Source organism: Polyodon spathula, chromosome 4, assembly GCF_017654505.1.
Source record: "Polyodon spathula isolate WHYD16114869_AA chromosome 4, ASM1765450v1, whole genome shotgun sequence".
Lineage (NCBI taxonomy): Eukaryota > Metazoa > Chordata > Actinopteri > Acipenseriformes > Polyodontidae > Polyodon > Polyodon spathula.
The window spans coordinates 65,805,614-65,827,502 of NC_054537.1; the positions used below are offsets into that span (position 1 = coordinate 65,805,614).

Genomic DNA, 21,889 nt, shown 5'->3' on the forward strand with positions numbered 1-21,889 from the left:
TCATAAATCTGTTTCTCTATTTGTTTGAATGATTGGGGGGTGGGGGGGAAGTTTACAGAGTTCCCATATATAAAGCGGATTCCAGCACCCAACATGCCGTACCACATATCATTTTTAAACCTATATTCAGAATATTTTTTTTTTTTTGCCTTTTATTTATTTATTTTTAAAAAAATTCAAATTAAAGTCAGAAGTAATTTCATTTTTTATACTCAGATTTATATATTTTTTTTGTATTAAGTTATCTTAATTGGTTGCAAAATAGTGCTCTTTGTCTTTCTCTTTATATAACTATGAACTACTGCAGGCAGGAGATGCATGATGTCCACCATACCAGAGATAGTAATTTCCTGGTGCAGCCAATTGACTACTACATGCACACAGATGAGAGCCAGGGTTACAACAGTTGTGATGCGCAGATTCTTCATAATAATGCATTTATGGAACAGGCCTGGGTAACAAATCAGCCTTATATCTCTAGTTACCCTGGAAACGTGTTGAAAAGTGAGTTCTGTAACATGGACATGGCCTTGAATCACTATCAGCAGACAGAGTATTTCTCAGATGGAAAAGCTGATTTTTCTCACATTCAGTGGACACCAGGGTCACCAAAAAAAGGTATGACTTTGTTTATCAGTTACAAGAGCTTTGTAGAATTCTAAACCGTTGACATTTTTTGTAAAAAAAAAAAAAAAAAAATTAAAAAGTGTAAAAAAATATAGGCAGTTATTAGCTTCTTCTAGACACTTAAATCTTACATTTTCTTAGTAAGACCGTATAGTTCTGAGAGTCAATATTTAATTTGAAAGGTTTAATTTTGTGTTTTAGCATTTTGTTATTCCTTGGCAGTATTTGGAAAAAAGGCATTTACTTATATTCAAAACAGGATTCAGAATGCTCACGTAGGTGATAATCTTGCCTCTTCCTAAAATATATAGATTTCCTATATAAATAATTTTGTTCTGTGTTTACTGTTTAGCTATGTTTAACTCTCTGAAGTACATTAACATGTGCAAAGGCTGGTATATGGTATTTTAGAGTGTATATTAGAAGCAAGTTCCTAAGGATAGATGGTAATAGTTCTGGACATATTGTAATGAGTAGCACATCGAGGTATATAATTACTTTAATCTATTAAAATGATTAAATATTACAACAGTGCTTCATAAAAGCCCAATTTAAAACATTAAATCAGATTTGACACTAGAAAACAGCAACAAAGAAAAAATATATATAGTTGCTGTATATGCTGCTGCTCTTGTAGTACATTCTGAAGTCCATCTTAATGGCTTAGAAAATTACACCCCCCCTTCTGCCCATTCAATTTATATATAATTCACCCTTTTAAATATAAAAATGAATTCCTATTACAAACGATCTGTTTATTTTCATTACAGTATTTCCCAACATGTTATTTGTTAACCCTACAGTATAATTTAACTTGTATTATTTGTTCTATGTATTTCTTGTTTTCCCATTGAATTTATGAATATGAAATGTTTGAGAGTGATGGATCCAGACCTGGGACAGAAGGCTGTTGACAGTGCCTGTCAACCCTCCTCCAGATCTTATTAGTGATTGTTGGTTGTCTGTTAGATGTGTCTGAAGTATGATTCATTATCCCAAAGTACATGCACCCCTTAAGCCACTATGAATTTTGGATCAGACATTAGTCCACACTAAACCTTGCATTTCTTCTCACTTAAATTTAGGTTTTTCAACTAGCTTTTATGTGAAGCACGTGGGTTTAAGAATATGATATATACAGTACCATATGTAGCATATTTATTGGTCTCCCCATAATAACTCTTCATGGTCATAGCTTTATTGATTTATTTATTTATTTTTTTTTTTGATGTGCTTAGCAGGGGTGGAAAGTTTTTGGGGATACTTGTACTTTTTCTCAAGTACATTTGTTTGTAAAATATTGTACTTTTTACTCTACTACATTTCCCAGAAACATCTCGTTACTTGTTCTTTCAGAACACTGACGCTTGTGCTGTCCTGGATTCTGATTGGGTAAAGCAGAGCCGCATGTGCAGTGTCTGCTTACTTTCATGATAACATAGTATGTTGATGCCCAACCAGAGACTGTTTTAGATTTTTTAAATAACCAATCAACAAACATAACGTTTAGTTGCGGAGGATGTACTAGTAGTTTAGAAAAGTAGGAATCTACAAGCAGTTTCAAAACAGGATTTCACATTTTTAACATTTGAGGCTAGAATTGTTTTATGAATTGTTTTTTATTTATGCATAAAGATTGTGACTAAAATTTAAATTCCTGATTTGAGATTTAAATTAAGCATTTGAGCCAGAAGGAGCGGGCTTAATCATGTGGTAATGCCCGCTTTGTGCAGTTACATGCCCGAGCTGAAGGCGAGAAGGCTCCCGAGGGCTCAAATGCTATTACAATATGGATAAACAAAATATAAAAAATTACGTTTTTCGAATAGTTTTTCCTGATTTTATGAATAACTAGTTTTTGTTGCTAAGCGTTTACCTCAGTATTCCATGAGTAATGCGGTTTTCTTTTTTTTTTTTTTTTTTTTAGTGCATATTTGTACAGCCAGCTAAATTTAATGTGTTACTGGTAATCATGTTGTCGTGTTCATAAAGTCTATTCAAAGTACTGTCAGAGAACAGGTACCGTGTCTGTGTTGCTGGTGATCCGTTGAAATAAAGTTATTGAATGCCAGTCTACATCCATTTGTTTTACAACTTGTGAATAAAACCATAGAGTAGTTGCTATAGCCGCTGATTAACATTATTTTTGATTGAGCTTAAAAAATAAATAAATAAATAAATAAATAAAAACTTTATTTGCTATTCTAAATTTAAATAGATACAGTAAGGACAGCTAGGAAGTAGACATTGACAGACTGCGTTGAGTGTGGAGAATGGAGATTTTCTTCCATCAAGCCTGAAAATGCAAATACTGTCAGAAGCGAATACATACTGGAGATCTGCAAGACGTGTTTTTTTTTTGTTTGTTTTTTTTTCAGGCGGATTTCCATGGGTAGAATTTTTACATGGGCGGCTACTTTTTACTTCTAATACTTGAGTACTTTTAAGATATGGTACTTTTGTACTTTTACTCAAGTAGTTTTCTAGAAGGATACTTTTACTTAATTACATTTTTTTCAAGTAACAGTACTTTTACTGAAGTAACACGTTTGAATACTTTTTTCCACACCTGGTGCTTAGGTACTAACATTATGTTAGTTTTGGGAGCAATGAAATAAAGACATAAGTTTCCTTTCAAGGATGAAATGTAACTATTACTGCATGGGTGTCCTCCCAAAGAGCCCGAAACCTGAATATTAATACCAAAGCTGCTCTTCTCGGGCCGAGCCTGTGAGGCAGTCATGACCACCCCAGAGGGTATAAAGGACTGCTTGCACAGATCTCTGTGTCATTTTTCCTTTAAAGATCTGACCTGACAGGAGGAGCCTGGTATCAAATACATGGTTTACTCATGATCTCTGTGTGGGTTGACTAATAATTATGTTTTACATGATTAAACTATATTTTATTAGTTTTACAAATAAGTGTATATTGCGAATTAAATGCGGCTATATATATATATATATATATATATATATATATATATATATATATATATATATAATTAATTAATTACAGGTATATTATGCACTACAGCCTGTTTGTTACAGGCAGAGGCCACAAGCCGAGCAACAGCCCTACGAGTTTGCTGCCACAAGCCCAGGGCCCCTTCTCAAGAAACCGCAGTGGTGTCTCAGAAGGTACCAGCTCTGCTGCAAAAACAGGATTTTCAAATGGTAGACCCTCTCCAGTTGGATGAAGGGTTCTACTCCAGGTACTTCCTAGTGCCTAAGCGGAATGGTGGCCTCAGACCGGTCTTTGACCTCACAGGTCAACCTGCGTCTGAGCCGAAGGAGAATCAAAATGTTGACAATGCAACAGCTATTAGTCAGTCAGGCCAGGTGACCGGTTCACAATGGTGGACCTCAAAGACACCTATTTACACATCAGCATAAAACCAGTGCACAGGAAGTACCTGTGGTTCGCCTTTCAGGGAACAGCATATGAGTTCCGGGTCTTATCATTTGGCCTCTCTGTAGGTCCCTGTGCCTTTTCGAAGTGCATCTAGGCTCAAGGCATCAGAGTACTCAATTACCTGGACGACTGGCTCATTTGTGCCTAGTCTCCAGCACAAGCCCACATAAACTTGTCACTGGCCACCTTCAACCGGTGGGCCTTGCGGTGAATCATGCGACGAACCAGCTCACACCTTCTCAGACAGCCTCCTATCTAGGAATGTGCTTGGACTCCAGGCTGTCCACTGTGTCCACTGGCTCTTTCAGCTCAACAGAGTGCTCAAGGTAGTGACGTTCCAGAAACTGGGCTTGATGGCAGCAGCTTCTCAGACCCTTCCATGGGGTATCTTGCGCATGCTTCCGCTGCAGGCCTGGTTCAACAGCAGGGTTTTCCAGCCTGCGTTAAACTGCGACCGTCAGTTGACAGTTTCTCATCACTGTCTAAAGGCACTCTCATGGTGGAAACAGCAGGAAATGTCCAGTCTGGGCTAGGGCGCTATGTGGAATGGCAGGGTTTGTGCAAGGTGTGTGGAACACCCTTTGGCAGGGTTCGAGGGAGACACGTGCTTGTCCGTTACATCAACCACCAGGGCGGTCTCAGGTCATCCAGTCTCCCATCTCGTGGTCTGCAAGCTTTTGCTCAGGGCACACGAGAAACTCCTCTTACTGCAGGCAGTTCATTGACTATGTCTCCCCAGGAGCTGACTTCCTGGCAGGGCAATTTGTGAAAAGGAGGTCGTCAGCTTTGGCCACCCATGAAGGATATTGTTCCTCGCCGGAGGCTTAATGTGGTGCTGGATGCACTCATGAAGCCTCCATTTGAGCCTTGCATTCAGCGGAGCTATAATTTTGTTCTACAGACTAAATATCCTGGATCCTCAAAACCCTGGCTTTGGAACTAAAGTGTCAAGGACAGCTTTAGAGTCAACCCTTACATTACAGGCATAGAAGTCAGTTCTTCCTACGTTTTTTTTTTACCCTAGCTACTTGTTACTGGGGTTCCATATGGTAACACACAAGGCAACCTCTCCGTTTAGCCTTGTAGCATTCCAGTCATTCTACAATATTGCCCTTGCGACAGCTTTGGTACACTTACCCCTGCAGTAATGGTTACATTTCTTGAAAGGGAACATTAGGTTATTATCATAACCCTGGTTCCCTGAAGTAGAACTGAAACCATTAACCTTCAATATCTCTGCGTCCATGATTGCAGCAGACTTGAAGGAAAAGTGATGCTGAGATCTGCGAGCGCAGTCCTTTATACCCTTGGGTACAGGCATGACTGCATCACAGGCTTGGCTGAGCAGCTTTGGTATAGAATATTCAGGTTTCAGGGTCGTTAGGAGGTAAACACCCATGCAGCAATGGTTACATTTCTATTGCAGGGAACCAGGGTTATGATAATGTTTTACTGTATATCAAAATAATAATTTTCAAGTACAAAATAAGGTTGAAGAACGAGGGAATCAATATCCTTGTGGCCATTGATTGAATTTGGGGTGTGAAACAGGAGAAAATATTGTAATACACTAATATACACTACACTAGTATACCATTGTAACACTATTGAACATTTTGTAAAGTTGAATTTTCAGAAATGGCTTTGGTGTCTGCCTTCATCACAACAATCCTTCATTGTAATTAACAATAGCAGGCAGCATATAATATAATGTCCAGGCAGTGACAACTAAGAAATATTAAACCATACATTATAATAATTGACTAAAGTAATGTCCTCAGTGGGAAAACAAGGGTGTTCCTTTCATCTCCTGAACAAAGCATTGGTAATTCCAAAAAGAGAAATGCTATGGAAAGTTAGTTAGAAGTTAACTAGCACTGAGTAAATGTTAGCATTACAGTGCATTTTCTATTTTTTATAGGGTACATACCAAGTTATTTGGAGAAGGATGAGTTGTGTGTTGTGTGTGGTGATAAAGCCACTGGGTATCACTATCGCTGTATCACCTGTGAAGGCTGCAAGGTAAGTTTTTAAGCAAATTACGGAGCAACAGTATCTACTGTTTCAAAACAAACTTAGAATGTACTGTGTGTATACATGCAGTATAACACATACTCTAGAAGTAAGGTTTTATAGTAAATGGATTTCATTTTGTTATTATTTAAAAGCAATTGTATCTGTCAAAGTTGTTTGCCATTTGGCCCACACTAACAATTAACTGTGAATTTAAGGTAGAGGTTGGTATGTAGGTATTTGTACTGTACTGGTATTTTTTTTTTCAAATTAATTTATATTTCTCTCTTTTTTTTCTTTTGTTGTTTCTTGTGTAGGGATTTTTCCGGAGAACTATCCAGAAAAACCTCCATCCATCTTACGCCTGCAAATACGAGGGAAAATGCGTAATAGACAAAGTCACAAGGAACCAGTGCCAGGAATGCCGTTTCAAAAAATGCATTGCAGTTGGCATGGCAACAGACTGTAAGCTATTTCACTGTTCAGCTTATTACTTCAGAAACGGTGCTGGTCCCTAATCAATAAACACATGGGGTTGTGTTTAAAGGGCCTTTTAAAATGTGTTATTTTGAAGTTTTTACTTCTCTGACATTAGGTTTATATTGCTGCAATACCATTGTCTTAGCTTTGTCCCAGTTCGCTGTAAAATATATAAAACAGTAGTTCAGCTTGAATATGAGCCTTTCGTTTGTTGTATTAAGCATTACACAGCATGTTACAGCATGATGTTATCCCATTCTTACTCGCTTTATCTCCTTCTGCGTTACAGCTAAATTAATCACAGGTATGCCTTTTAACAAATGGGACAGCAAAACATGTCCTAAGAGGAAATATCTAACAATCATGCTGTTGAGGAGGCATTTTAAGTTAAATCTATAGAAAAAATGTGTCTTAATTTGTGTACTTGCTAGTTTCCTCCTGCTGATTAAATCAAATAATGTAATAAAAACCTACAAAGTAAATAAAAGGACTTGTGTCTTATCTAAACTTTGCTTTTTTCTAGTTTTCAAGCTCAGGTCAAGTTTTGAGGGGTTGTTTATTACTAGAAGCCTGTTTAGGGTTAGTCTGCTTCAGAAATTTTTTATTAAAAAAAAAAAAAAAAAACATGTAGCTTTTGTAAAACATAAATGATGCTCCTTTTTCCTGAACATGTTTCCAACAAACCTCCAATAAAAATATGACATTCTTTTTGTGTTTTTTTTTTTTTTTTTTTTTTTTAATCTTTGTCCCTCACTCCAGTGGTTTTGGATGACGGCAAGAGGTTAGCAAAGCGAAAGCTGATAGAGGAAAACAGGGAGCGAAAACGCCGTGATGAGATGCAGAAAACCGTTTGGAGCAAGCCTGATCCCAGCCAGGAGGAGTGGGACCTGATCCGAGTGGTGACAGAAGCACACGTGACCACGAACGCGCAAGGAAGCCACTGGAAACAGAAACGGAAATTTCTGGTGAGGAGCAACTCCACACTGATTATTGATTTCTTTGTTTTGTAATGAACCTGATGCTCGAAAGATGCATTGCCTACCAAAAGTTTTACACTTTGGGTATTTGCCAATTTGGATGTACCTTCTAGGATTGGATGGTTTAACTCTTTCAACAATCACACCTCTAAAGAGGTCAGACATAACCAGTCTTAGAGTATGCCCCTATATTGGCAGAAATATAAAGTATCAAGTACCCAGAAGTAATGTGGATAAAAGTAATATACAAGGCCTTTCGTTTTTTCAAAGGACATGACCTACAGTTTACTTTAATTGCAAGTTAATTTCAAAAGTGGAAAGAGAAGCAGGCATCCAGTATTATTCAAGTAATTTGGAATACAGGAAATTGCTTAAAACTTTGTTACTTCTTTTGTACATGTGTGCTTTCTTCCATAATTATGGACTTTATCTTTACTTTGTCTTCCTGCTGTTTGCACATTCTCAGTAGCCGTAATAATGGAGGCTTTTATACCTTCACAGCCCGAGGACATTGGGCAGGCTCCAATAGTGAATGCACCAGAAGGAAGCAAAGTGGACATAGAAGCCTTCAGTCAGTTTACAAAAATCATCACACCCGCAATCACACGGGTGGTGGACTTTGCCAAAAAGCTGCCTGTGTTCTGCGAGGTAGGAATTCTCATTCTAGAATTGATGATTGATGGTTCAATTGATAGAACATTTGATATATTTGTGTGACATGAATCCTGCCAGATACACATTCTCTTGAGTGAGTGGACGCTGTGCTCTTGAAGGTGACGTCCTTTGAATTAGACGAAGAAACCAAGACCTGTTTTGAGTCTGTAAATATCCTTTAGTATCTGAAAAAGTATAACCTGAAGGCAGCATTGGCGGCAGTGTATGTCTAAATCATTTTTTACATGTGGAGCAGTATTTATTTGGACTAAATAAACAAATACAAATAAATCAATACTCTACTTTTGCCCCCATTATTGCATGAGATTGTTTTCATAGTTGAAATGGGCCCTTAGTTATGCATTTCTCCCCTGTGTGAGTCAAGCCTTTTCATGTGGGTTTATTCATAACTAACCTTTCTGTGTTTTATCTTTCCCCTCGCAGCTGCCATGTGAAGACCAGATAATCCTTCTGAAAGGCTGCTGTATGGAAATCATGTCCCTCCGAGCAGCTGTGCGCTATGACCCAGAGAGTGAGACGTTAACCCTCAATGGGGAGATGGCTGTGACCAGGGGGCAGCTAAAAAATGGAGGCCTTGGCGTAGTGTCGGATGCTATCTTTGACCTAGGCGTGTCTCTCTCTTCTTTTAACCTGGACGATTCAGAGGTTGCTTTGCTTCAAGCTGTAATTCTGATGTCTTCAGGTACACAATTTACATTATAAGTTTTTATATGCAAGATTCTTTTTGAAAACCACATTCTGAGCAGATTTTATACATTTATTTAGCTCTAGAAAAAGAGAACTATCCATCTGATGTTTAATTGTGATGTAAGAGTCATTCTCGAATTAGGATGGTCCTTAACTATTTGTATCTACATTGCAGCTAAGAGACATGTAAAGGTTTTACATTTTTGCAATGACCTTTTCTGTGGCATGATGACAATGTTAGTCCCCTCAAGCAGAAAAGAAATACCTTTAAATTATCATTTTATTTTTATATGAAATGTGTGTAAAATTATTTTAATGCACTGCAACCCGACCTATGGTATCCCCCTCTTTGGAGTTCTCATTGGATAGTTTTTGATTAAACTGGCTGCTCGTGCCCCAGGTTGAAATTTGCAATCAATTGATCTGCAGTTGGTCGCCTGTTTTGCCTTGCACTTAAATTAATGCACCGATATCACGATCCAGGAGTATGCGCTTCTGCCCACTGTTGCCCTTTGCTGTTGATGTCTTTCCCTCGGAGTTCCAAGCCAACATCACCTTAGACAATGTTGCTTGTGAAACATCAGCAAGTTGAGCCGTCTTGGTCATTGAAGCTCCTGCCAAACGTGCCCCAACAATCACCCCTCTTTCAAAGTCACCTGAGGTCTCCTCTTGCAGCTGTGCTAGCCATAATTATAGGCAACCAGGCCTGTCCAGCATTTTTATACATGACCCTAAGCATGTTGGGATGTTATTTGCTTAATTAACGCATGAGCCACACCTGTGTGGAAGCCATTGCTTTCAATATACTTTGTGTCCCTCATTTAACCAGGTGTTTCCATTTTTTTTGTCCACTACCTGTCCACAAATTCATGTTTATCATCACACTCAAAAGGTGTTTACTTAACTGCAATTACCCAATTGTGACAGAATTAGTGAGGATTAGGGGCAGTTCATTTAATAATTGTTGGAGATTACTGCATTTACCAAAAGAAAACCTCTAATAAAGAGATTACATGGGATTACAAACTTGGTAATAGGTATCAATTTTAACCTATAGAAACTGTTGACTGTAGAAGTCATGTATAGAAAGCCCTTTCAGTTATCAAGAAAATAGTTATCTCCCTCTTTTAGGAGTTTGGTAAAATAATTTTAGTGAACAAACTCCACATTTACTCCTTTTAAGCTCAATGTTTGTTTATCTACTGATATATATTTTGGAAGCAAGAAGTTGGTTTGCTTTTCTCAAACAGTTTGCATATAAAAGAAATAAGTACTGTTTATATTAAAGCATGTACTCATATTGATGCATTTCTTTATTTTTTTGCAGATCGGCCTGGTCTAGCAAGTGTGGAGAGAATTGAAAAATTCCAAGAACAATTTCTTCTGGCATTTGAGCACTACATAAACTATCGCAAACACAATGTCTCTCACTTCTGGCCCAAACTCTTGATGAAGGTGACAGACCTGCGCATGATCGGAGCGTGCCATGCCAGCAGGTTCCTGCACATGAAGGTGGAGTGCCCTACGGAACTCTTCCCTCCACTCTTTCTGGAAGTGTTCGAGGACTGAGAACAAGTGGAATAAAGAAATGTCTGCTTTGCGATAACCTTTCTAAACTGCTTTTAGCACTACTGAATGTTATTTCTTTCCATAGTGTAGGATAGTTTCTGTCAAGACATGGATGAAAACATTCCTTCAATGCGGGTACATGTGAATATAGAGTTTCTCTTGTATAGTATTTGTTGCTAAGTAATTGTGTTTTTTTTGGTTTTGTTTTGTTTTTTTTTTGGTTTTGTATGGTCTTTTAATAGTAATTGTCGTCATGTATGTGGTCATCAGAAAAAGCTGAAAATTAAATTGTTGGCATATGGTTTGTAAATTACTAGTACATACCCACAAATTGTGCAGATGTATTTAATATGTCAATCTGCCCTATCATTCCACTACCATTCAACCCTTAATCACACTCAAAAACCTTTCCTGTTTGCACAAGTACACAGACAAAAACAACTGACACTGTTTTTATGAGTGCACATACTAAGTGTGTACCAAAAAAAGCCATGTTTTCCTTGTTGTTTCTAGTAACTGCTAGAAAACTAGTTAACAAACCCTGTTTGCAACAGAAACCCTGAAATGAATATTTTCAAAATATTTAAATTAATATTTTGTCTTCTCTGACTTTAGAAAACAGTTTGTGAATCTTTTTATTTTCAACTCTTTGAATGAACTATGGAATGAAAGGTAAAGTGTATTTTGCTTATTGCTAAAATATGGTGCTTTATGGTGCCAAATATGGGAGAGTGATTATTATAGCTCCTAAAAACACATTTATGCACACTGGCCCAGGTGGTGTTCAATGACCTGATTTATTAAAAAGGTCTCATTGCTTGTTTAATCAGCCATGATGTAACAGAAGAATACGCAGCTCAGTTTATTATTGCTCATGTATATTGGTGTGGCTGCCGATCACTACTTGCCAGATAACCTTGATGCAGCAGAGTGTTAATATTCATGTTTAGGAAGAGGCTTCTGCCAGTTCTGGGTTTTGTTATTCTACCATTATTCAAGATTACTTGTTCTGAGAAGTCTGAGTTACACCTTACCTAAAAAAAATCTATTTTAACCAGCAAAGCACGGCTAAAGCAGGGACATACTATACTGTACGTTGGGTTAACAAAGCACTCTGTAGCTACATTTTTATATCAAAGATGTAGCATTTTATGTCCAGGAAAATTGTCCTATGCATTTTATTAATTTGGGGGGCACTATTTTATTAGTATGGGGGGCACTGTAAGGTACAGACTGGTATTGTTTTGTAACAAGTTTGGGATTGATAAGCGGGCATTATCTGGCTGCTGACTAAGTCAATTTCTTTAGCTCACTGAGTGCAGTTGCTGTGTTTAAACCCCAACGTCTGCAGAACTGATGGCTACTATTGTAATATTGCTCTGTTCTAAGAATGAAAACATGGTTAGCCTTGTATGGTTTTTCTCCATCTCTGCTTGTACTTATTCCTAAAAGCCGCTTCTGATTTACGTTTAATTGAAGATGCCTTTTATAGCAGTGGAACAACATTATTTACAATGTTCACTGGCAACTGCACACACATGTTTTAATGCAAAGACAATCAGTCAGTAAAGCTAAGAGGTGGGAAACAAGGTTAAATGTAACCATAAAAATGTAATATATATATTTATATAGCAAATGTAAAAAACAAAAAAAATATTTAGGTATCAGTGATGAAATGCATGTGTGAGTTGTTGATTAAAGAATGTTGTATATTTTGGATAAAAATATGTTTAAAAGGCCAATGTGAGTATTTGCTTTTAAGCATTGAGTTACTCAAAATATTCAAAACGCACCATTAAAAAGCTATTTTACAATATTGAGGATAAAGGTTTGTATATTTTCCAAAGCAGAAGTTATTTTCTACAGATATTTTATGCATATAATGGGCTCTTCAATGAGACAAAAACAATCTTTTCATGAGGTTTTAGTATAAGAACATTATACAGTGCAGGTACTTGTTATATTCATCAATATCTGTTTCCAATCTTTTTTAGTATGCCAGAAAAAATGGGTATTGTACAAGGCTGTCAAATATTGTTGGTTTTCAAAGAAAAAAAAATTGACAGCTGTGAGGCTTGGGATTGAGAATGACATTATGAGGAGGCTCCTGAGTGGCGCATCCAGTAAGGGCGCTCTGCGTGGGTGCAGGATGCGCCCTATAGCCTGGACGTCGCCGGTTCGAGTCTGGGCTATTCCACAGCCGACCGTGGACGGGAGTTCCCAGGAGGCGGCACTCAATTGGCTGAAAAAAAAAAAAAAAAAAAAAAAAAAAAGAACCATGTTGTGTAACAAAAAGTTAAAACATTGCACAAGAGGATAATCTGAGATAAGTGGCTCTACCACCTCCTTACAGAAACCCATGGATTTGACCAGCCATAAAGTTGCAAAACAACAATCCTAATATTTAAGTGTAAATTATAAATGCTCAAATAAAAAACTTTGTTGCACAAGCTTGTTGGTTTATAGCATGGTTAGAAATGAGGAAACAGTCAAATGTTGTTGTGACACATACTGTACCTGAGGTTGAACAGTTAAGTATAAAGTTGCACTATTAAGAATTGTTTGTTTGCACTTAAATGTAAATTGGCTGTGAAAATAAAGATGGATTGGAAAACATTAGTGTCTCTTTTTGTTGTCTATTCAAATGTCTTAAATGTGCTCAAGGGACAGGCTGCGCTGATAGCTGCACACAGGCAGCTCTGGTTTTCCCAGTCACACGTGGCTGATGGGCAAATCGCCTCTGTTGGATGTCCCTATTACAGCATGGCATATGTTTGGTCCCACGATGGACGAGATAATGCAGCACTCTCACCCTGCACGCGGGAATCCACAAAGGAGCTGCCTGTCTCATGGGTTTGACCCCACTACCTGTCCTGTGGCAGTTATACTGCAGTTTTTCAGAACCTCTTTGACGAGGGGAAAACCCCCTCCATGTTAATGGTCTATCTGGCAGCCATTTCAGCTTGCCAGGTCAAAATTGACTTGGACTCCCCAGGAGCTCATTTCATGGCATGGCAATTTTTAAAAGGGGCTCCACAAGTTCAGCCTACTGTGAAGGACAGAGTTCCTTGCTGGAGGTTAAACATGTGCTTAATGCACTCATGAAGCCCCCATTTGAGCCCATGCATTTAGCTGAGCTGAAATATTTATCGCTCAAAGCAGCTTTCTAGCTTGCTATCACCTCCGCAAAGTGGGTCAGTAAGATGCAGACATTCACCATTCCAAAAGCCTGCTTAATTTTTACAGAGGCTAGGACAAAGGTTACGCTCCATACCAAAAATTGCCTTTCTGCCGAAGACTATCTTGGCATGTCATGTCAACCAGTTAGTGGAATTGGAGGCTTTCCATCTACCTCCTTTCCAGTCTGACAGGGAGCTGCAGCTTCATACACTGTGCCCAGTGCAGACCCTGGTGTACTACGCTGACAAGACAAGAAGTTGAAGGCAGTCTGAACATTTTTTTGTCTGCTATGAGACTAAATCAAGTGGTCAAGCCCTGTCTAAGCAGAGGCTGTCCAAATGGATAGCAAACACAGTCAGGACTGCCTGTGAGCTGGCAAACTTGCCCCATCCAAAAAAGCTCACTGCCCATTCCACCATGGGCAAGGCAACTTGTGGGCTTTATTCCAGGGTGCATCTGAAAAGGACATATGCAATGCAGCAGTGTGGTCTACTCCCCATACCTTTCCTAGGTTCTCCAGACTGAATGTCGTGGATCCTCAAAACTCTGGTTTTGGAACAAGAGTGTTAAGGGCGTCTTCTCAGTCGACCCTTACAACACAGGCATAGAAGTGAGTTTCTCCCTCAATTTTTTCACCCTAGCTAGTTGTTACTGAGGTTCCGTATGGTAACACACAAGACAGCCTCTCAGCTTAGCCTTGTAGCTTTCCAGTCGTTCTGCAATCTTGCCCTTGTGACAGCTTTGATACAGTTACCCATATGGTAATGGTTACATTTCATATTTAAAAGGGAACGTTAGGTTACTATCATAACCCTGGTTCCCTTAAATAGAAATGTAACCATTAACCTTCAAGGACAGTGCATCCATGACTGCAGCAGGCTTGAAGGAAAGACGACGCAGAGGTCTGTGAGTCCAGTACTTTTATGCCCTCTGTGGTGGGCAATAACTCTGTCACAGGCTCTGCCAGCAGTTTTGATATATCAATATTCAGGATTCAGGTCTTTAGGAGGTAAATACCCATTTGGTAATGGTTACATTTCTATTTGAGGGAACCAGGGTAATGTTTTCAGTATTATTGTAGTTTTTGTGTTTAGTATATACAGATTTTCAAATCCCAAATGATAGTCAATAGCAAAGGGATTTTACAGTTTTAAGTTTACAAACAAGGCCTCTTAAATTAGTGTGATCAGATGTGACCAAAAAAGAAAAATAAATAAGATCTCAGATCAAAAGTACCTGTATCAAAAAGTGTAAGAACCAGATAGAAAAACAAGAAAACTAATTTATTAAACTAATGTCCATCAATAAGCATACTAATTTATAGTATATAACAGGTTTTTAAATTGGTTGCATGATTTCAGGTAAATATCAGTTGTTAAACTGGACAACCTTTTTCAAGCATGTCAATTTAAAATGCCAATGCATGGTATATTTGTTTTTCAAACCTAGTACTTAACCAGCTATGCATAGGAGAGGATGGAAGCTAAGGACTGAGCATATGAACTTTACATTTTCATCATATACACAGCGGTAAGTCACCCAGGGTTTGACACTTTGGTCTAAGCTACATTAACACCCAGTTGGCCATTTAAGATGTTTTTGGCCCTCTTAAAACAAGCATTGGTTTGTAAGCCTGTAAATAGTATTTTCTAAAGCATGATGTGCCCAGAGTAACATACATCCGTGACTCTCCCCTTTCCTCTCACACTCACCAGGGAGGCTTGAGAGAAAGAATGCGAGAGGTGAGGGTTTAAGCCTCTGTAGCTGTACCTAATTGACTATTTCATGGCGCCAGAGGTATGGCCTGGGCTAACGTAGGTCAGCAATCACTTAAGAGTAACAAGTATTTAACGTGCTTTTTAAGATAAATTATAAGTGTAAAACATATCTGCTTGTAATCTAAAATATGTGACAATCTGTGCATTTCAGGGCAGTAGAAACCAAAGAGACTAAATCGAAAAGCGAGCACAGACATTTTTTCTTTTGTTTCTAAAATCTGTTTGGCTGCTTAAATTGACAATTTTCTACATTTTATTCTTAAATGTTTTGCTTCCATTTCAAATATATTAATACATTCAGCATTAAGGTGTTTTTTTTTTTTTTTAAACTGTTCTGAGATAATGTGCATGAGCATTTTGTTAATTCATGATCTAAATTGAAATCGTCATGTTTTAAAGCAAGAACGGTATTGCATCAAGTGATACTCTAACATTGTGGCCTGACAATTTTTATGTTAATCACTAGGTACTTATCTTGATTGAGGTCCCAAAAAGGTTAATACTGGTGTTTTTAGTTTGATTTGTGTTATGAGTGGGGAGTTTAGCATTCTGCACTGTTAATGCATTTTGCCACTGAAGCGCTGTAGTTGCAGACATCATAAAAGGTAAGGTGCAAAATCTTGGAAAGTGGAATCTAAAACCTTTTACTCTTTAAATTGTGTGGAACAAATCATTAAACGTGTTAGCCTATAGGCGTATTTTGGGGGATGAGATCTGGGGCTCCACCCTGCTTTCCCTGTCAATGTTCTCCTATTTAATTCTGAATCTCACTGTTTTCATTTTGTTTTCTCCCCCTCCTTCCTCCTCCTTCCCATGTTGCCATTGCATCAAGATCTCATCTGGGGGTAAATGAGGCTCATTTCCCCGACCTCTATGGCCACCACCACCCGCGCCTCCTCCGAGAAGGGGTTCTCACTGCTTGAGTCACAGGGTACCCCTGGCCACACATTATCCTTTAGCAATCCCTGCTCTTTATCTTACTCAAATTGAGACTGGGCTCTATTCACAGCTCTCTATTCTATCATTCCTTTTCCAGGTTCTTCAGTTCAAGAGTTTATTCCTCATGGGCTCCGCCAAGCCAATCTATTTTATGTGTTTTCTGGTTCCCGAGGCTGATGAACAGCCTGCCTTCGAGACCACTCTCTCTCCTCTGGCCAAGAAGGCTCCCGCCGGTCGGGAACCTCTTTCCTTTCCAACACTATCCCCTGAGGCCACTCCTCAAACTACCTCCAAGTAACGACCTTTCACCCTTGCCCCGTGAAATACATATTATCAAAAAGCGGATGCAATTACGGAGACCACCTCAATTGCAATTTTAAGTCTCTGTAATTGTTAAATTTTACCTTCTGTGTTAAATGGGTTATTTCCAAACCAGGGCCTATATTTTTCACTGTGGGTAAAATGTAGGCAAGCTGCCCACTCCATAGTAAATGTATGACACAGGCAATTTTCCCACAGTAGAAAATCTGTCTCAATGTCTTTGTTCCATATTCTTTATTGTTTAACTGAACTAAATAAACCCCCTTCAAGTCCAAAAACCATGCTTAAAAGCTTACTTTAAATGCTATTGCATGTTTCCAGAAGCTGCATCAGAATTCTGAACTGTCATGTAACGTAGTTATGTGGCAGCCAATGGCCACTTTGTCAGATATTAATGCATATATGTATGGGGAAATGGTACAGTTGAGCAAAATATCAGAATAATTTCTATTTGTTCTGTACAAGGGTGAGGCACCAATGTTCACTAGGACAGTTTGGAACAGTTCTTTTTTAAAAAAAAATTAACCTGTTTAGCCCTAATGGTGAAACTATGTGACTCTCATCAGAAACCAGGTCTTGTTGCCTTACCAGTTTAAATTATCGTACAATACATGTTCATCCCTCTCAACAGCATTCTTGACTGTGAACTTACACCCATTGTTCTAGTGATTGATAGTGATATAAAGTTTTAAAAGGTATGCAGTACAATTTCTTATGAATTATTGTAGAAATACAGTCTATAAGCATGTAGGTCTATTTCTCAAAATCAAATTACACATGAATAATGTTTTTTTTTTTTTTTTATCAACCCAAAGCACTTAAAATACATTTACAATTAATTCTTATTTGAACCATTTTAAATGTAGTGCAGTTAAATCAATAAAATACTTGCATCTACACATGTACAGTAATTCAAGCTCAGTTGATTCTAGCGACCAGCCTGCTTGGATTGTGTTTGCTGTTTGCAGTCAGAAGGAAGAAAATAGCGATTTATTCAGTAAAAATGAATGCTTGCTTGCTGATGTAACTACATTAGCTGGTTGAAGGAATTAATTTTCAAAAGTGTTCGGAGCTGTGGTGGATTGAAGTGCATTTTGATAGCATGTAAACTAGAACAGCTCTAGACCTGCAGGACAGTATAAATTGGCAAACAGTGTCTTAGAATGCCAGCCGTTCTAAGCGCCAGCCATTGAAGGACCTCATTTCCAAGGGCAGTCTGAGCTGTGGCAGTCAGAGCGAGAACAGGTGGAGTGAGGACCTTTTCCAAATCCCTCCCAATGACTACTAGAGGCCTCATTCCCACTCTGACACCTAATGCCTGGATCCCCTGGACAAAGCATGCTCACTCTTTCTCCACTCCCTGAATAAACACTGGTAAGTAGCTGCTGCAGATACCGCTGCTAACTCCTTCTCCCCCTATGCTGCCTGCTACACATTTGTATATCTCCTTTTTCAATTGTCATTCTTTGATTAACAAATCACTGCTTCTTAGTGAACTCATAACTGATGCCAACCTTGATCTTCTCTATCTAGCTGAAACCTGGCACTGCTGTTATTGTTAATTCTGTGCTTGCTTCCTCGGCTCTTTCTTTGCCAGCTTTTTCTTCATTTGAGCATCTCGCCATCAAGCTCCCCTCTCCCATGTCCCTCACCCTTACTGTTTTCTACTGTTCACCTAAGAATAACTCTGCTCATTTTTCGGAATTCCTCACCCTCGTCTGCACTTCTACTGACAAAATCCTACTCCCAGGTGACTTCAACATTCATGTTGACTTGCTCTCAATCTGTCAATGTCCCCACTCACACCCAAGGACACACCCAGGATCTGCTCATCACCAGGGGCCTTGACCTCTCAAATCTCTCTGTCTCATATATCTCTCTCTGACCATTTCCTACTCACTGCCAATATCAATCTTCTTGCTCCTTCCTCTGCTACCGATACTGTTATTTCTTTCCGTCCCAAGAATCTGCTCAATCCTCTGAAACTGTCAGAATGTGTCTCTTCATCCCTTCTAACTGGTACTCTCCCGTCCTCAGTTGATGATGCAGTGACCCTCTAAAACACCATCCTTACTCAGATCATCGACACTTTTGCCCCAGTTACAACCAGAACGGTCAAGAAAGATGGTCACTGCTCATGGTACACTGTTGAACTTCAATTGCTTAAGTCTGCCTGATACAAGTTTGAGCGCAAGTGGAGGTCATCTGGACTAATGATTCACAGAGAGATCTGGACCGACCATTTCCGTAGCTAAAGGGTGTGCTCACCGCCACCAGGGTGAAGTACTTCTCTGAAATCATAACTATGGGACATGGTAAATCCAATGTTCTCTTTAACCTGTTAAACCCCCAGCCTCCCACAGGCAATTTTTGCCTGGAGGGCTATGACTTTAAATAACTCACATTATTTTCAAACAGCACAGGCATGGTTCAGGGCTTAAATTCAAGGTAACCCCCTGGCCATTAGGATTAAAACCTCAGATTTGATATAAGTCTTACTCAGTACCACGCTGGAAGGAGATATCCAGAAAAAAAAACATCACCTTGTAGCACATGAAAAGAGCCAGATTTTTTTCCAGTGCTTCCCCAACATGTCTAATACACTGAATACAAATCTGAAACTGATTGAATAAAGGGATGAAATTCTACATGAGTTTTTACAAAGCTAGGCCCAAGAGTCCCCAAACCTCTCCAAAAATTAATATTGTGTAAATCTCTATGGCCAGTCATACAATAGTTTCTTGAGCAAGTTCTAAAAGGGAGGTTACCTTCTGGCAGCTCACATGCTATACATTGCCACATGAATTAAATTTTGTAATCCTCTTTTTTACTTATTTGTCCAATATTTCATTCAAAAGGTGGTCTTTTTGGAGAGCTTTGGTGTGCCCAAAATGTATCCATGATGAGTATGCATGACACATACTCTCAGTTCATATGCCACAACTGTCAGGCACATTGCTCTCACATAACTGTGTGTTTGTGCAGGAGAATGTTGCTACTGAGATTTTTTTTGTAGCTCTGAATTTTCAATACCTGACTGTATTTTTGTTACTCACTTGCTTGAAAGTATGTAAATGTCAAGAAGCAAAATAATGATTTTTTTTTTCCAAAATAAAGTGGTTACACTCATTCAAACACTGCTGACAGGTGAACATGTGTTGATTATTGGATAAAGGCATCTGCTAAATGTAATAATAATAATAATAATAATAATGAACATCAATGAGAAAATAATAAAGACGGTCGGGAAGCAACAATTACTTCTTGCAACTTGTATTACATCGTAAAGATCAGGGACCGTATACAGCAGCACAGCACAGATGAGACATGGTGTTGCTATTTACTATGCAATAAAAAATTGTTAAAAAAAATTTATTTCTATGTGCCCCTTGAGAGTCAAATGGTTGCATTTTCTAATAACATTTACAGTAAAAATGCATATTGAAAATTACGCATAATAATAATAATAATAATAATAATAATAATAATAATAATAATAATAATAATAATAATAAATGTAGTGTGGATCCATTAAACTTACAAATCCTGAACAGGCTCCAATCCATCTTCAAATGCTGCTTCACAGACACTGAATCAGAGCTCTCCAACCCAGAAACTTGATCATTTTCGCCGTCACTTTCACTATTATTCATCTCCTCCAAAACTTCAAAAAGACTGAATCGACTTCTTTTGGGATGCTTTGGAACACTGCTTGCCATTTTTCGATTTTATAAATTTTACAAATTGAAAAATGATCAGACAATGGTAAGAAACCTTGACCCTAAGTGCGTAATGCTGAGCTCTTACTTGCAAATATGTGTCCTGTTTACATACGCACATCACTTCAATGGATTAGGCTACAAACAAAGTCAAGGTATGATTGGACAACTTGTGACCTCCCCTACAATGTGATCAGGGAGATTTCACCATCAACAGATACATGTAAGGCCAGAGCAGCAAAACGCACCGCTAGTCGATCAGAGTTGTTTTTGAACCGTGAGGTACTAGACACAGTGCAAAGGGAATATCTCAGCGGTGAAATGGTGTATTCGAAAGACCCAGACCCAGTTTACTACTTGACCACCTTGACTCTCCTCTAGTTGCCTCCTGCTTTCTCCTCTTTCTCTCCTCTCCATTGCTGATGTCTCCGGCTTACTGCTGAAATCAACCACTGACACCTGCCCCCATGGACCCCTGGCCGACTAACCTTGTCCGTCTCTGTGCTTCTGATCTTGCTCCCTCAATTGTACACACTCTCAACCTGTCCCTGGACTCTGGGCTTGGTTCCTGCTGTTCTTATGCTTCCCCAAGTTACGTTGGTACTCAAAAAACCCTCCTTCGATCCAGCTGACTTATTTAATTTCTGTCCCATCTCCAATCTCCCCTTTCTCTCCAAAACTCTTGAAAAGGCTTGTGGACAGTCAGCTGATGAAATATCTCACAGATAACAATCTGCTTGAATCTCTCCAGTCTGGCTTCTGGCTACATCACAGTATTGAAACTGCTCTGCTCCAGATTGTAAATGATCTCCTGCTGAATGCTGATGCTGCTGTTCCCTCTGTGCTTGTCCTCCTTGACCTAACTGCTACTTTTGATACAATAGATCATAGCATTTTTCTTGACCTCCTTCAGAAGTATGCTGGAATCTCTGGGACCTGTCTCTCCTGGATGTCCTCTTACCTATCTGGACAGATGCAGTCTGTTTTCCATGCTGGATGCAGTGGTGTCACAAAAATCCAATCACCTGTGGTGTCCCTGAAGAGTCTGTTCTTGGGCCTCTGCTCTGCTCTTCTCTTCAACATCTACATGCTTCCCCTGGGTCACCTTATCCACCAACACAGCCTCATGTTTCACTGCTATGCTGAATACACCCAACTCTACTTAAAACTTGGCCCTGGAAGCTCCCTGCCATGGTCCGGCTCTCGACTTGTATTCAAGACATCGAGGCCTAGGTGTCTGCCAGTTTTCTTCAACTCAACACTAGAAAATCTGAACTCCTTCTAGTAGGATCTAAAACTCAACTTAAGAATCTCAATATAGCTGCCCTGAACCTCGGAAACTGTCTACTGCTGCCTTCCCCCACAGTACGAAGCCTTGGTGTACTCCTTGACAGCAACCTCTCCTTTGATGTCCACATCTCCTCCGTGGTCAAATCTTCCTTCTACCATCTTTGAAACATCTCCAAAGTCCGTCCCTACCTTTCCCTTCCAGATGCGTAGATACTAAGTC

General features: G+C 38.9%; 1 protein-coding gene across 1 annotated transcript; it reads left to right on the forward strand.

The window, feature by feature from the left end:
- Positions 1-210: 210 nt before the first annotated feature.
- On the forward strand, positions 211-12,619 carry LOC121314761 (thyroid hormone receptor beta-A-like). Its single transcript, XM_041248409.1, has 7 exons — positions 211-618; positions 5,963-6,063; positions 6,372-6,519; positions 7,294-7,499; positions 8,013-8,159; positions 8,610-8,868; positions 10,201-12,619. The coding sequence occupies exons 1-7, from the start codon at positions 294-296 to the stop codon at positions 10,440-10,442; spliced, it is 1,428 nt and encodes a 475-aa protein (XP_041104343.1). The 5' UTR covers positions 211-293; the 3' UTR covers positions 10,443-12,619.
- Positions 12,620-21,889: the final 9,270 nt, after the last annotated feature.